At 54.2% G+C, this 13409-nt stretch overlaps 1 protein-coding gene across 4 annotated transcripts in view; it reads left to right on the plus strand.

Moving 5' to 3' along the window:
• Positions 1 to 13409, plus strand: part of AXL (AXL receptor tyrosine kinase) — a 35088-nt gene that overhangs the window by 1457 nt on the left and 20222 nt on the right. For 3 of the 4 annotated variants that reach the window (XM_044930679.2, XM_006052070.4, XM_025269145.3), the window contains exons 2-8: positions 240 to 462; positions 799 to 899; positions 1635 to 1811; positions 7277 to 7357; positions 7489 to 7604; positions 12540 to 12750; positions 13047 to 13186. In XM_044930679.2, coding sequence (XP_044786614.1) covers positions 240 to 462; positions 799 to 899; positions 1635 to 1811; positions 7277 to 7357; positions 7489 to 7604; positions 12540 to 12750; positions 13047 to 13186 — 1049 coding nt within the window. The remainder of the gene's footprint in view (positions 1 to 239; positions 463 to 798; positions 900 to 1634; positions 1812 to 7276; positions 7358 to 7488; positions 7605 to 12539; positions 12751 to 13046; positions 13187 to 13409) is intronic. The other variant, XM_044930680.2, reaches the window with a different exon arrangement.

The following is a 13409-nucleotide window of genomic DNA, read 5'->3' on the forward strand; positions in this document are numbered from 1 at the left end:
TGCCAGATGCTGGGCCTACTTCCCAACGGGATGGAGGCCGGACCCCAGTCCCCTGGGAAGGCTCCCATCCTACCCACGAAGCCTCCACCCTCCGCCCCCCCAGCTGAGGTCACTCAACAACTATGTGGGCCTAAGGGCCTGGCGGGGTCCTGGCAGCCGTAGGCAGGCCGGCATGGGTGGAACCGAGGAGTCCAGGGAAGCAGGGGTTCCCGAGCTAATGTTCTTCCATCTCCCTGCAGGCCCACAGACTGAAGTGTCCCCCTTCGTGGGGAGTCCGGGGAACATCACCGGTGCCCGAGGACTCATGGGCACCCTTCGGTGTGAGCTCCAGGTTCAGGGGGAGCCCCCTGAGGTGACCTGGCTTCGGGATGGACAGGTCCTCGAGCTGGCAGACAGCACCCAGACCCAGGTGCCCCTGGGCGAAGACGGGCAGGATGACTGGAAAGTGGTCAGCCAACTCAGGTGCCCAGCCTCCCCCTCCGACCAGCCGTGATCCATGTCCCTCCTGTCCCCACACCTCCACCACGTGAGGCCAAGTGGGCACTCACTCACAGGAGCCCCACCTGGGCTGGATGGCAGTGTGGCCACTCGCGAGCTGCGTGGCTCTGACCATGTGACGTAACTCACCCCGGCTTTCGCTTTCCTCTTCTGTAAAATGAGTTAATAATAGCACCCACTTCCTAGCTCTTACAAGTTTCCGGGCCAGACCCCCTTCCCCGCTTTCAATTCTGAGGACCCCCATCTTGCCAGGTCCAGCTCTGACCCTGAATCTCTCTGTCCCTCTTCTCGCCCTGTCAGAATCTCGTCTCTGCAGCTCTCAGATGCAGGATGGTACCAGTGCGCCGTGGTCCTGGGAGAAAAGACCTTTGTGTCTCAGCCTGGCTACGTGGGGCTGGAAGGTGAGCCCTGGGCTCCGAGGTCCTGGGAGGGCAAGAGTCCTGAGGGAGGGGTCAGAGGGTGCTGGTGGATTCAGGGTGTCCTAGGCCTAGGAACATGAGGCCTAGGAACGTCAGAGATCTTGGGAGGGTCAGGCAAGGAGTCTGTAAATTATTGGGGGCAAGCCTGGGGAGGGGAGCAGATTATGTGTTTTGAGGGGAAAAGCTATCTTGGGGGTTTTCAGATAAGAGATCCAAGGCAACTTACCACTCTCCCCCACCCCGGGAGACTTAACCCTATCCCCCATTGCTGGGGATTGGGGGGATGGCTCACTTTCCTCATAGATAAAGTGGAATGAGGTGGCTCAGTGGTCAAAGAGTCTGCCTGCAAGGCAGGAGATGCGGGTTCGCTCCCTGGGTCGGGAGAGATGACAGAGAGATCTCCTGGAGAAGGAAGGAAATGACATCCCATTCCAGTATTCTTGCCTGGGAAATCTGGTGGACAGAGGAGCCTGGCAGGCTACAGTCCATGGGATCGCAAAAGAGTCAGATACAACTTAGCGACATTCTGGAAAAGAAACATGAAGGGGGTCAGACATTGAGAGGAGTCGGATATATGGGACCTTGTGTCCTGGAAGTAGAGGTATCCTGAGGGCTCAGACATAGGCGTCAAAGACCCAGCAGCCTACATCATCCTCGCAGCGAGTCAGACCCCTAGGGGGATCAGAAGGACCCCAGCCTTTACCACTGCTCCCCCAGGCCTGCCTTACTTCCTGGAGGAGCCTGAGGACAGGACTGTGGTTGCCAACACTCCCTTCAACCTGAGCTGCCGGGCGCAGGGACCCCCAGAGCCCGTGGACCTCCTCTGGCTCCAGGATGCTGTCTCCCTGGCTTCAGCCATGGACCACAGCCCCCAGCACACACTCCGCGTTCCAGGTGAGTCCAGGAATATGATCAGCTCGGGACAGAGGGCCAGGCGGGATGGAAGCAAGGGGCCCTTCATGCCTCCACTGAGGCTCTCCTCATCCTTCTGTCCTTGTCTGTCTCTCTCTGTTTTTGAGTCTCTCTCTAGTTTTTCCTCTTTGTCTCTGAGTATCTCTGTCTCTGCATTTCTGTCCCCATCGATCTCATTTCTCTCTCTGTGCTTTCTTTCCGTCTCTCTGTTCTCCATCTCTCTCTGTGTCTGTCTCCCTGTCTCTCTGTCGTCTCTGCTCTTTTTCCCTCCATTCACGCCAGCCTCTCTGAATAGCGTCCTTTGTCCTGGGTTTCCTCTGAGCTGTTCCATGGCCAAGTGTGTGTGGGCCCGATGCCCCTTTGTCAGCCCCTGACCCCAAGCAGGGCACCGGAATCAACTGGGTCCTCCTCTTCTCCTCCTCCTTGCAGATGTAACCCAAGAAGGAGAGAGACGGGACAGGGCTGAGTGACAGATGACACCCTCCCAGTCTCAGGGTGACCATCTCTTTCCACACCTCACAGATGGGGCAGAACCTAGCTTGGGGGGTCACGCAGTGGTCAGGCAGAGTTAAGGGACCCTGGGCACAGGGAGTTCCCCTCACTGAGGAAAGAGAGACAGAGGAACACAGATGGGGGAGGCTGAGTCATTCAGAGGGAGGTGGCTGGACCTTGGAAGCCATTCGCTTCCAGCAGCCCCAACCTGCTACCTTCATCTGCTGGCACTGGGAGGGTGCTCCGGATGGAGGGTCTCTTAGGGTGGAAGGAGGGGCTCACATTCCAGCATTCCGGGGGCCCTGAGTGTGCGAGGAAGCAGCGGTGAGCATGCTGGCCTCCAGAGGAGTGACTCAGGCCCAGGGCTCACTCCAGGCCTGAGTCAGCCTGGCAGGACCCCGGACGGGGAGGGGGGCGGAGGGGATGGATCCCCGAGCCCATCCTAGGAAGAGGGAGAAAGGGGAGGGCGAAGGTGTGAGAGGATCTGTGTGCTTATCAGCATGGGAGCTGCCAGGCGGGGTCTGTGTGTGTCCCCGTGTGGAGGGCGTGGTGGGAGGGTCTGGGTGTGTCCCTGGCCCTCTGGATCTGTGTCTCAGCGCTTCTGTCAGCATCAACCTCTCTGGATGAGGGTGTGCCTTAGTGAGGGCCAGCTGCAGAGAATGTCTCGGATGTGTGTGTGTGAGTGTGTGTGTGTGCACGCACTACTAGGTATGTTTTGTAGTTTAGCCATCTGTCCCACTGTATGGGTCTCTCTCTCTTTTTTTTTTTTGGCCTGTGCTGGGTCTTTACTGCTTTGGCTTTCTTTAGTCGCGGTGAGCAGGGGCTACTCTTCATTGCGGTGCACGGGCTTCTCCTTGCGGTGGCTTCTCTTGTTGTGGAGCATGGGACTCCAGAGCTCGAGGGCTCAGTAGTTGTGGTCCACAGGCTCAGTTACCCCGTGGCATGTGGGACCTTCCCGGACCAGGGATGGAACCCATGTCCCCTTTATTGGCAGGGGGATTCCCATCCACTGCCCCACCAGGGAAGCCCGTGTTTGGGTCTTTACAGCATATTTCTGTAAGTTTCTCAGGGGCTGTCAGTGTAAGTGTGTGTGACTAAGAATCTCAGTGTTGGCCTGGTATCCATCCCTCTCTGTGCGTTCATAGCTGTGACTCACTGTGTGAGGGTGGAATAGTGTATGTGTGTGTGAGGAGAGATGGCAGAGTGATGGACCACAGCCACCGTGTGTCTGAAGGCTGTTTTGCACACCTCACTGTATAGAGGTGACCATGTCAGCTTACAGGTGTGTTCCTCTAGGTGTGAGTGCGTCTTGGTGGGGATTTTCTTTCTTTGTGGAGTCAGGATGGGTCATTGGACAACTTGGCGTGTTTCCTCATTTCCACTGTGGCTGTCTGTGTATGGATATCTCTGTGATATCTGTATGTATGTCGCAGGGTGAGAATGTTGGTGTACAGCTTTGTCCCATGGATCCCTGTAGAAGTGTGTGTGTCTGTGTGGGATTCACAGCAGGTAATAACAATACTCTTCAGCTTCTATTTTTTCTGGTGTGTCAGTCCCAGCCCTGACTACCTCTTGGTGGATGAACTTGAGGTCCTCACCAGCCCGTGTATATATGTGTCTGCATCACCTACATGCGCTTGGCAGCATCTCCACGCTTGTGTGTCTGCAGCAGCCCTGTGTGTCTATGCAAGTGTGTGTTTCTGTATCACTCTGCATCTTGATGAATGTGTCTGAAGCGAGTTGAGTGTGTCCGGCTCTGTTTGCAAGGCGTGGCTGTGTTTGTGTGCGAGCGCACCGACATCAACCTGACCTGCGTCCTGTTGTGTATGTTTGTCCACTTCAGCCTCAGTGTGCATTTGTCGGTTGGCGGATGTATCTCAATCTGCAGGGAGGCTGGTGTGTTTGTCAGCTTCAGCCTAGGTGTATATTGTGTTACTGAGTGTTTGTAGGGCTTCTTTGGTGGCTCAGACGGTAAATAATCTGCCTGCAATGCCGGAGACCTGGGTTCGATCTCTGGGTTGGGAAGATCTGGAGAAGGGCATGGCAACCCACTCCAGTATTCTTGGCTGGAGAATCCCCATGGACAGAGGAGCCTGGCAGACTACAGTCCATGGGGTCGCAAAGAGTCGGACACGACTGAGGGACTAAGCACAGCACAACGAGGGAGAGCCAGGTTCAGTCCCTGAGTGGGGAAGATCCTCTGGAGATGGGAATGGCAACCCACTCCTGTATTCTTGCCTGGAGAATTCCGGGGACAGAGGAGCCTGGAGAGCTACATAGAGTTCACGGGGTCGCAGAGTTGGAGAGGACTGAGACTAAACGCACACAGGTGTCTGCAGTCCGTGCGGGCTTGTTTGATTGTGTGCTTATGTTTGTGTGTGGGCATGTGTGTGTCTATGTGTCAATGTCAGCCCCCTGTGTCTACATATAAGTCAACGAGTATGTTTTTGTGTCACTGCTGGTTTGTGACAGTAGCCTACGCGGCAGTTGACCAGTGTTGCTGTTTACTGTTTGAGGACCAGCAACTGCCCCTGTATGTTAAGTGTGATTCAGTGTGCGTGTATGCAGGAATTCGTGGTGGTGCCGTGTTAGGAATTCCGTCCGTTTGTGTGCGTCTGTCCCTGGATCTGACTCAGGGCGCGGCCCCTCTCTGCTTCCATCCCTCCCGTTCCCTCGGAAAAAGCGAACTGCGCTCTGGGGTGGGGGAGGGCCGGCACATCTGGAAAGCACATCTGGCCCGAGAGCCCGCCGGGAGGGAGGGGGTCCCAGGCCCCTTCGCCCCGGATCCATCCCTCCCTCAAGGTGCGGGCCGCTGGGGCCTGGCTAGGGGGATCTCGGCCGGCCGGAAGTGCGGGGGGGCCCGCTGGGGTGACTCACGCGGGGGCAGGAATGCTGCGGTCAGAACGGGACCGGGCTCCAGACCCCTCCCGCCCGCGGGCTCCTTTACGGGCGGCGGGCCGCGCGGGCTCTAGCGCCGTGACCCTGGCGGGGGCCCCCACGTTCCAGGTGCCTGGAGGGCACCCAGGCTTCCCGCAGCCCCCTCCCCACCTCCCCGGGCAACCCGCCCGGGGCCGTCCTGTCCCTCGGTTGGGCCCGCGGGGGCTGCGGGCACCTGACCTTGGCTGGGAACCGCGGCCCGGGCAGCGGAGCCCTGGAGCTCCCCTGCCCACCCCCTTCCGGCCTCGCCGCCTTTGCCTGCGTCCACTCCCTCTGCCGCCTGAGAAAAGGAAACTTTGTGTCTTCGGGTAGCTGCTGATGGTGGTGGGAACAAGCGCAGCGCAGAGGAAGGCGGGAGCTGCCGAGAGGCCAACAGACACTCACACGCAAACACAGATGGATACAGACCTGCAGCACACACAGATTTAAGACTTGGTCCTCCTTACATCCTGTCACCCAGACGCTGTGTGTGTGCGTGTGTGTGTGAATCTGTGGGCATTGTATAGCTCTGTGTGTTGTGCGTCTCTGTGTGTGTCTGCGTCTCTTGTGTTTGCCTGTGTACTTGTATGTGCCTTTGTGAGTGTGAATTTGGACTTTCTATAGCTCTGCGTGTTGTGTCTTCAGTGTTTGTGTGTCTGTCTCTTGTGTTTGCCTGTGTACTTGTATGTGCCTTTGTGTGTGTGCGTATGTGTGTATGTGTGTCTGCCTGTGCTCCCACCACCACCACACTGGGGAAGGGAAGGCAATCCCGCTTTCAGACACTCAGAAACAGCTACTCAAGACTCCTCCACGAACTCACCCATGGATTTACACATGCTCACATTGCTACGCACACACCCTGAAATGCTCATAAGTACACAAATGTATCCACACCAATCCAGCCACTCATTCAACAAACATTTATGGAGCACCTACTGTGTACCAGGCCATATTGGGCCCCGGGGAGGGGGACGGGGTGGGAATACAGCAGGGCTGAAACCCCTGACCCTCCGGGTCAACACTCAGCGAACAGGAGACACAGGACCATGTGAAGGACACTGTCATGAGGAGAGCCACAGAGAGAAAGTAAAGCAGGGAGGAGGCTGGCTGTGGAGGTCAAAGTCACTCAGTCGTGTCTGACTCTTTGCGACCCCATGGACTATACAGTCCATGGGATTTCCCAGGCCAGAATATTGGAATGAGTAGCCTTTTCCTTCTCCAGGGGATCTTCCCAACCCAGGGATCGAATCCAGGTCTCCGCATAGCAGGCAGGTTACATACCAGCTGAGCCACCAGGGAATGTCAATTTTTGACAAGGTGCTTGGGGAGGGACAGAGTGGCTGGAAAGTGAGGTCTGAGTAAGAAGTGTGAAGGAGGGTGGATGTCTGTGGGAATGCTTTTCTAAGCAGAGGGAATGGAAGTACAAAGTTCCCGAGGTGGAAATATGCTTGGTACCTTCTAGAAACACCAGGAGGCCAGTGGGGCTAGAGCAACTGAGTTTGGGGGAGAGAGGTTGGTCACAACCGAGCTTGTGAATGAACAAACACGCCTATGTTTACACAACCCCATGAAGGCCTGCTTCTTAGGTGTGTGTCTAATAGGTGTGTACGCCTCTACGGGTGTCTTGTGGCTCAGTGTGATTGTGTCTGTGCTTGTGTGTATATGTCTGTGTGTTTGCCTGTGTCTAGGTATGAGTATGTGTGTTTCTGTATGTAAGTGTGTATGTTTGTGTGTATAACTGTATGTTGGGCCGTATGTTTGTGGTGTCTGTGTGTGAGTGTGTGTCTGTGTGTGTGTATGTGTACATGTGTCTGTCTTGGTGGGGGTTAGGTCTGTGTCGGGGTGGTGTTAGCTGGCCTGTCTTTGGGGGTGGAGGTCTGCATTCCCCATACATCACCTCTCTTTTTGACACTCCCTTCAAGCAGGCACCACTGGGGGCTGGACTGATCCTGGGGATGGAGTGTGGTGGGGCATGCTCAGCCGGGCCCCAACCCCCTCCTTCCCCTCTCTGACCGGGCCCCCCTCACATGACTCCCCAGGCCTGAACAAGACTGCTTCTTTCTCCTGTGAAGCCCACAACGCCAAGGGGATCACCACATCCCGCACAGCCACCATCACAGGTGACAGGAGAGGGAGCTGGGGACCTGGGTGTTAGAGGGTATGGGCTTGGGGTCAGAGGTCAGAGCTGGGGTAGAGGGCCGGGCAAGGAGCTTCGGGCACAGGACCAGTCCCTCCCCTCATCTGTCCACAGTGCTCCCCCAGCGGCCCCACGACCTCCACTTGGTTTCCACCCAGCCAACAGAACTGGAGGTGGCTTGGACCCCAGGCCTGAGCGGCATCTACCCCCTCACCCACTGCATTCTGCAGGTAGGTGAGACCGCAGCCTTTCCTTGCCTCCATCTCAGCCCTCCTTCCACCCAGAGCCACAAGCCCTCATCCTGTCCCTGGGATACCAGCCTTTCCCAGCCATTCATTTGAGAGGCAGTAGAACCTTGGGATAAGCCAGATGTCCTGGGTTTAAATCCTAGCTCCAACAAGCTGCTGGCTGCATGAGTTTGGGTGGGTGACTCAACGTCCCTGGGTCTCAGTTCTCTCATCTGTAAAATGGGCATAACGGTAGTCCCAACCTGGTAGACTGGCTGTAGGAATTCAGTGAGTGACTGCATTTAACAAACTTAAAATAGTATCTGGAACTTGGAAAGCATGCAATAAACTATTGGCTGCTTTTGGAAATTCCCTAGCCATCCAGTGGTTAGGACTCCATGCTTTTGCTGCCGGGGGCATGGGTTCAATCCCTGGTTGGGGAACTAAGATCCTGCAAGTACAGCAGCATGGCAAAATACAAACAAACAAAAAGCTATTGGCCGTTTTCATTTTCTAAGTGTTGGTGAAATTGATTCTAGCCAGAATAGAAACCCTGAAACAGCAGGGACCAGGGCCATCTTTCACCACTGGGTGCTCACAGCCCTTGGGCTTCTCCCATCCCATCCCTGACCACTCTGGCTTGTCACTGTCTGGGGGTGAGTCTATCTCTCCACTGGACTGTGAGCTCTGGGAGGGGCAGGGCTGAGCTGCCTCAACCACCACTGCATCCCCATTATTTATTTCTTTATGTTTAAAAATTATTACTATTTTTATTTTTTGGCTGCCACGCAGCATGTGGGAGCTTAGTTCCCTGACCTGAGATGGAAACTTAGTTCCCCTTCCTGCAGTGGAAGCGTGGAGTCTTAACCAGTGGACCACCAGGGAAATCTCTGGGTTCCCATTACTGCCCAGTGCAGGGCCAGACACTGAGTAGGAAACGTTTACTGGAAGAATACCTGATAATTGAGGTGAGCTGGACCCAGCCTTCGGCACTGAAGTTGCTCCTGCTCTAGAATAAGAAAAACAAACCAACACACATCTCCAAATACGAGATCTGGTTCTGGCCTGAAGTTGTCTGAGATTTGAGAGTTTAAGTGAGGATGAGACAATGCCCATGATGGGAAATCACAATATTGAATAGTGACCAGCTTTTTTTTTTTTTTTTTTCAGTCATGCCACATGGCTTTTGGGATCTCAGTTCCCTGACCAGGGACTGAACCTGGGCCACGGCAATGAAAGCCCAGCATCCTAACTATTAGGCCACCAGGAAACTCCCAATGACCAATTTTTATTGCATGTCCACTATGTGCTTAGGTTTCCCTGGTGGCTCAGTGGTGAAGAATCGGCCTGCCAACACAGGAGACACAGGTTCGATCCCTGGGCCAGGAAGATCCCCTGGAGAAGGAAATGGCAACCCACTCTGGTATTCTTGCCTGGGAAATCCCATGGAAAGAGGAGCCTGGTGGGCTACAGTCCAGGGGGTCACAAAGAATCAGACGCAACTAAAGAACAAAAACAATAACACAGCCACTATGTGCTGGGCCTTGTGTTGCAGCTTAACACATACTTGTTTGAGTGTTTTGTAGAGTCGAGTCTATGGATACACTCATTTTCCAGATGAAGAAACTAAGGCTCAGGGACTTCCTTGGTGGTCCAGTGGTTAAGACTCGCTCTTCCACCACATGGGGGATGGATTTGATCCCTGGTCAGGGAACTAAGATCCCGCATGCCATATGGTGCGGCCAAAAAATTCAAAAAGAAACTAAGTTTCAGAGTAGTTAAGCAACTTGCCCAGGACAAAGCCAGGAAGTGGCAGAGGTGGGATCCAAACCCTTGTCTTGTCAAACCCAAAGGGCACTTCTGAAAGGCCATTTAGAGCCAGTGCTTGATTAAACAGGAGCTACCTTTCTTATAAGACCCTGGCCCTGGGGACAACCTCACGTTCACTTGATATTTTAACCCCAGAAAGTAAAGATTGTTCATCTTCCCATTTTCAAGATAAGAAATTGAGACCCAGAGAGGGGAAGTGACCTGCCTTCCCCAGTGGCTAAAAAGGCTAAAACTGTTTCAATCCCAGAAGCTGGGCTGATTTGGGAAGACCTCAAATGCCAGGTCAGACGCCAGCTGTACCCCCAACCCACATCCATCCAGTGTCCCCCAAGAAAAGCAGAAGTGTGCCCTCTTCCCTCTCCAGGTCTCACTTCCTGCTGTGCATGAGCTCAGGGTTCAAGTTGGAGGGTCACAGCCGTGCGAGGGAAAAGAGAAGTGGGGGTGGGCAAGGGGAGGCTGACAGTCTGCGCCCATGTCCCCTTTGTCCCGGCCGAGGTTCCCCTTCTGGACAGTCAGTGTGGGTCAGAGAGCAGGCAAGGAGACCACCTCCCCCACTCCTGCTATCTCCTCCCCAGGCCTTGCTGTGGTTTCCCCACTCAGGGACTGTATGACCTTGGGCAAGCTGCTGGATCTCTCTGGGCCTCTGTTTCCGCATCTGTAAAATGGGAATAAAAAAAGGAATTGACCCCCATGGGTGCTCATTCCGGACTAACGTGCTTAGCAGGGTGTTTGGGACAAAGCTGACCCTCAAAATAAGTTAGCTGTTGACAGGATAGGCAAGCCAGTTCATGGGCATTATATCAGTAAACTTCTCACCTTGACAGGTAGAGACTCTCGGAGGCCCATTTTCCAGAGACAGGAACTGAGACCCAGGGAGGTAAAAACACTCACTCTAAATCACATAGCAGGGACTTCCCTGGTGGTTCAGTGGTTAAGACTTTACACTTCCACTGCAGGGGGCAAGGGTTTGATCCCTAGTCGGGGAACTAAGATCCCGTAAGCCACCACATGGCATGGCCAAAAAAAAAAAAAAAAAATCAGACAGCAAATAATATCCAAGCGAAGATTTGGACCCGATGGAGTCTGGTTGTGAGCAGTAACTCTTTCCCAGCACAGTGTGTATCGTGGTTATATTGCCTGGGTGCTCCCCAGGGTGAAGGTAGCACCCCTGAGCTGCGTGGCTGTGGATTGTGGGGGTGTGATGAGTTTGTGGTTCTGTGGGGAAGGGCTGTACGGACGTCCTCCCCAGCTGTGGTCCCTCCCATCCTGATCTTGCCAGTCCTGGGGACCAAGTGGGTGGAGAAGCCTTTGCCGCTCTGCAGGATATGCTGGGTTTGACACTGGTGGCCAGACAATCTCTCACACACAAAATAACAATGACAAACACTCAATCTGCACAGACACTCTTTTTTTGTTTCTTTTTGCTTTTTAAATATTTATTTATTTTTGGCTGTACTGGGTCCTTGTTGCTGTGCACAGGCTTACTCGGGGGCTGCACTCAAGTTGCAGTGTGCGGGCTTCTCGTCGTGGTGGCTTCTCTTGCTGTGGAGCATGCGCTCTAGGGCACGGGGTTTCAGTGGTCACCACTTGGGGGCTGCACAGTGCCGGCGCAATAGTTGTGACGCACGTCCCCATGGCATGTGGGATATTCCCAGACCCAAGATCGAATCCATGTCCCCTTCATCACAAGGTGGATTCTTAACCACTGGACCACCAGAGAAGCCCTGCACAGACACTTTGCTACATGCTTACAGGGTATCACTTCAGTTAATCCTGTGAAGAAGGGAAACACTGTTGTTATCCCATTTTTCAGATGAAGAAACTGAGGCACAGGACTAGGGAGTAGGAGAGGCTGGATTTGAATCCCAGATCCAGTATCTGTGCTCTTCAGCATTAAGATGCATTACATCTCTGGACAGAAGAGTATTATTACCATTACTGATGTTCTTAAAAGGATATTCTTATTGTCAGTAGGGCAAAGGTTTTGAAGATAGGATGGGTTCAGGTCCCAGCTTCATCAATGACAAGCTAGTGTCCTCGGATCAGTGATTCCATCTCTCCAAGCCTCAGTGCCTTCATCTGTATAATGGGCATAAAGACAGCACATACTTACAATGCACAGCTAAAGTGAGGGTCAAATGAGTTTAGGTTTGTAGAAGACTTTGCTTTAAAAAAAAAAATTTATTTCTCTGGCTGCATCGGGTCTTAGTTGTAGCATGTGGGATCTAGTTCCCTGACCAGGGATCGAACCTGGGCCCCCTGCATTGGGAGCACAGAGTCTTAGCCACTGGAGCACCTTGGAAGTCCTTTTCTATTTTTTTAAATTAAAATATATAATGTTCATAATCTTTGGTGTACACCTAGATTGTTTAACCAATGTGACCACTCTCTGAATCAATATAGACACTTCCCAGCTGTTGAAGGTTCCCTCACTCCCCAGAGATGCCCACTCTTCTGATTTATTTTTTAGCTATGGGAGGCTTGCGGGATCCTAGTTCCCCAACCAGGGATGGAACCTGGGCCCTTGGCAGTGAAAGCACAGAGTCCTAACCACTGGACCACCAGGGAATTCCTTCCTCTGACTTCTACTGTGGGACACTGCTTTTGCCCGTGGTTGAATGTCATTATTATTGATGCTGACCACCTGCCATGCACTGTCCAGCTGTCCTACACTTAATTTTTTTGTATGGCCATGCCACATGGCATTCGGGATCTTAGCTCCCTGACCAGGGATCAAACCTGTGCCTGCAGTGGAAGCATAAAGTCCTAACCACCAGACTGCCAGGAAGTCCCTTACATTGAACCTTTAAGCATCCCTGGAAGGCATTTGCTCCTCTAAGCCCCCATTTTCCAGATGAGGAAACTGAGGCTCAGAGAGATAAAGTCTTGTTAGAAGTGGCTTTTGCAACTGATGGCAGAGCCACGTTGTGGAGCTGGGTGGCTTCGCTTTGCAAACCCAGGTGCCCATGTTGCATGAACATGGAATCGTCACACACACACACATCCTTGCAAAATTGTGTCATCACACCAGGATCACTACCATTGAGAGTTGTGTGACCGCCTTGAGTGTGGCCACCCTGTCCTCAACACCCCCTCCCTCTTCAACAGGCTGTGCTGTCAGACGACAGGGTGGGCACCTGGCTGGGAGAGCCGGACCCCCCAGAGGAGCCCCTCACCTTACAAGCGTCCGTTCCCCCTCATCGACTACGGCTGGGCAGCCTCCATCCTCACACCCCTTACCACCTCCGGGTGGCCTGTGTCAGTAGCCAGGGCCCCTCACCCTGGACCCACTGGCTTCCTGTGGAGACACCGGAAGGAGGTAAGAAGGGGCTGGTGGCGGGGAGACATCGTTCACTGCCCCACTGACCCTTGAATACATCAGCATGACCCCCAGCATCTCCTCTCACCTGTATACCCCACGTGGCTTCAATCTCCCTCCTGTCCCATCACCAATTGGCATCTCTCCCGGACCTCATCTCTGTGCTCCTGCTCATGGGAGACCTGCGCCACTTGCCCGCATGCTTGTCCTTTGCACCCTGCCCCTACTCCTTGGGAAGAGGGAAGGGGGTCAGGAAGAGGTGGGGATGCCAGCTTCCCCTTTTCCCTGTCCTCCAGTGCCCCTGGGCCCTCCTGAGAATGTTAGCGCCATGCGGAATGGGAGTCAAGCCCTTGTGCGTTGGCAGGAGCCAAGGGCACCGCTGCAGGGCACCCTGTTAGGGTACCGACTGGCCTATCGAGGTCAGGATACGCCTGAGGTGGGTGCTGCTGGCTGAGCTGGGGCGGAGTGGCTGTAGAGGAAGGGACTGGGGAGGAAAAGATGACAAGGCAGACAAGGACAGTTGAGCAGGTTGCGTAGAATGCGATCACCCGTGCTAGCAGAGCACGTTCTGGGCGGTTAAAGGGGACCACGAGAGGGCTGCATGTGTGCATGCTCAGTCGCTCAGTCATGTCTGACTCTTTGCGACCCCTGGACGGTAG

The sequence above is a fragment of the Bubalus bubalis genome, chromosome 18, assembly GCF_019923935.1.
Source record: "Bubalus bubalis isolate 160015118507 breed Murrah chromosome 18, NDDB_SH_1, whole genome shotgun sequence".
In the NCBI taxonomy this organism is placed as follows: domain Eukaryota; kingdom Metazoa; phylum Chordata; class Mammalia; order Artiodactyla; family Bovidae; genus Bubalus; species Bubalus bubalis.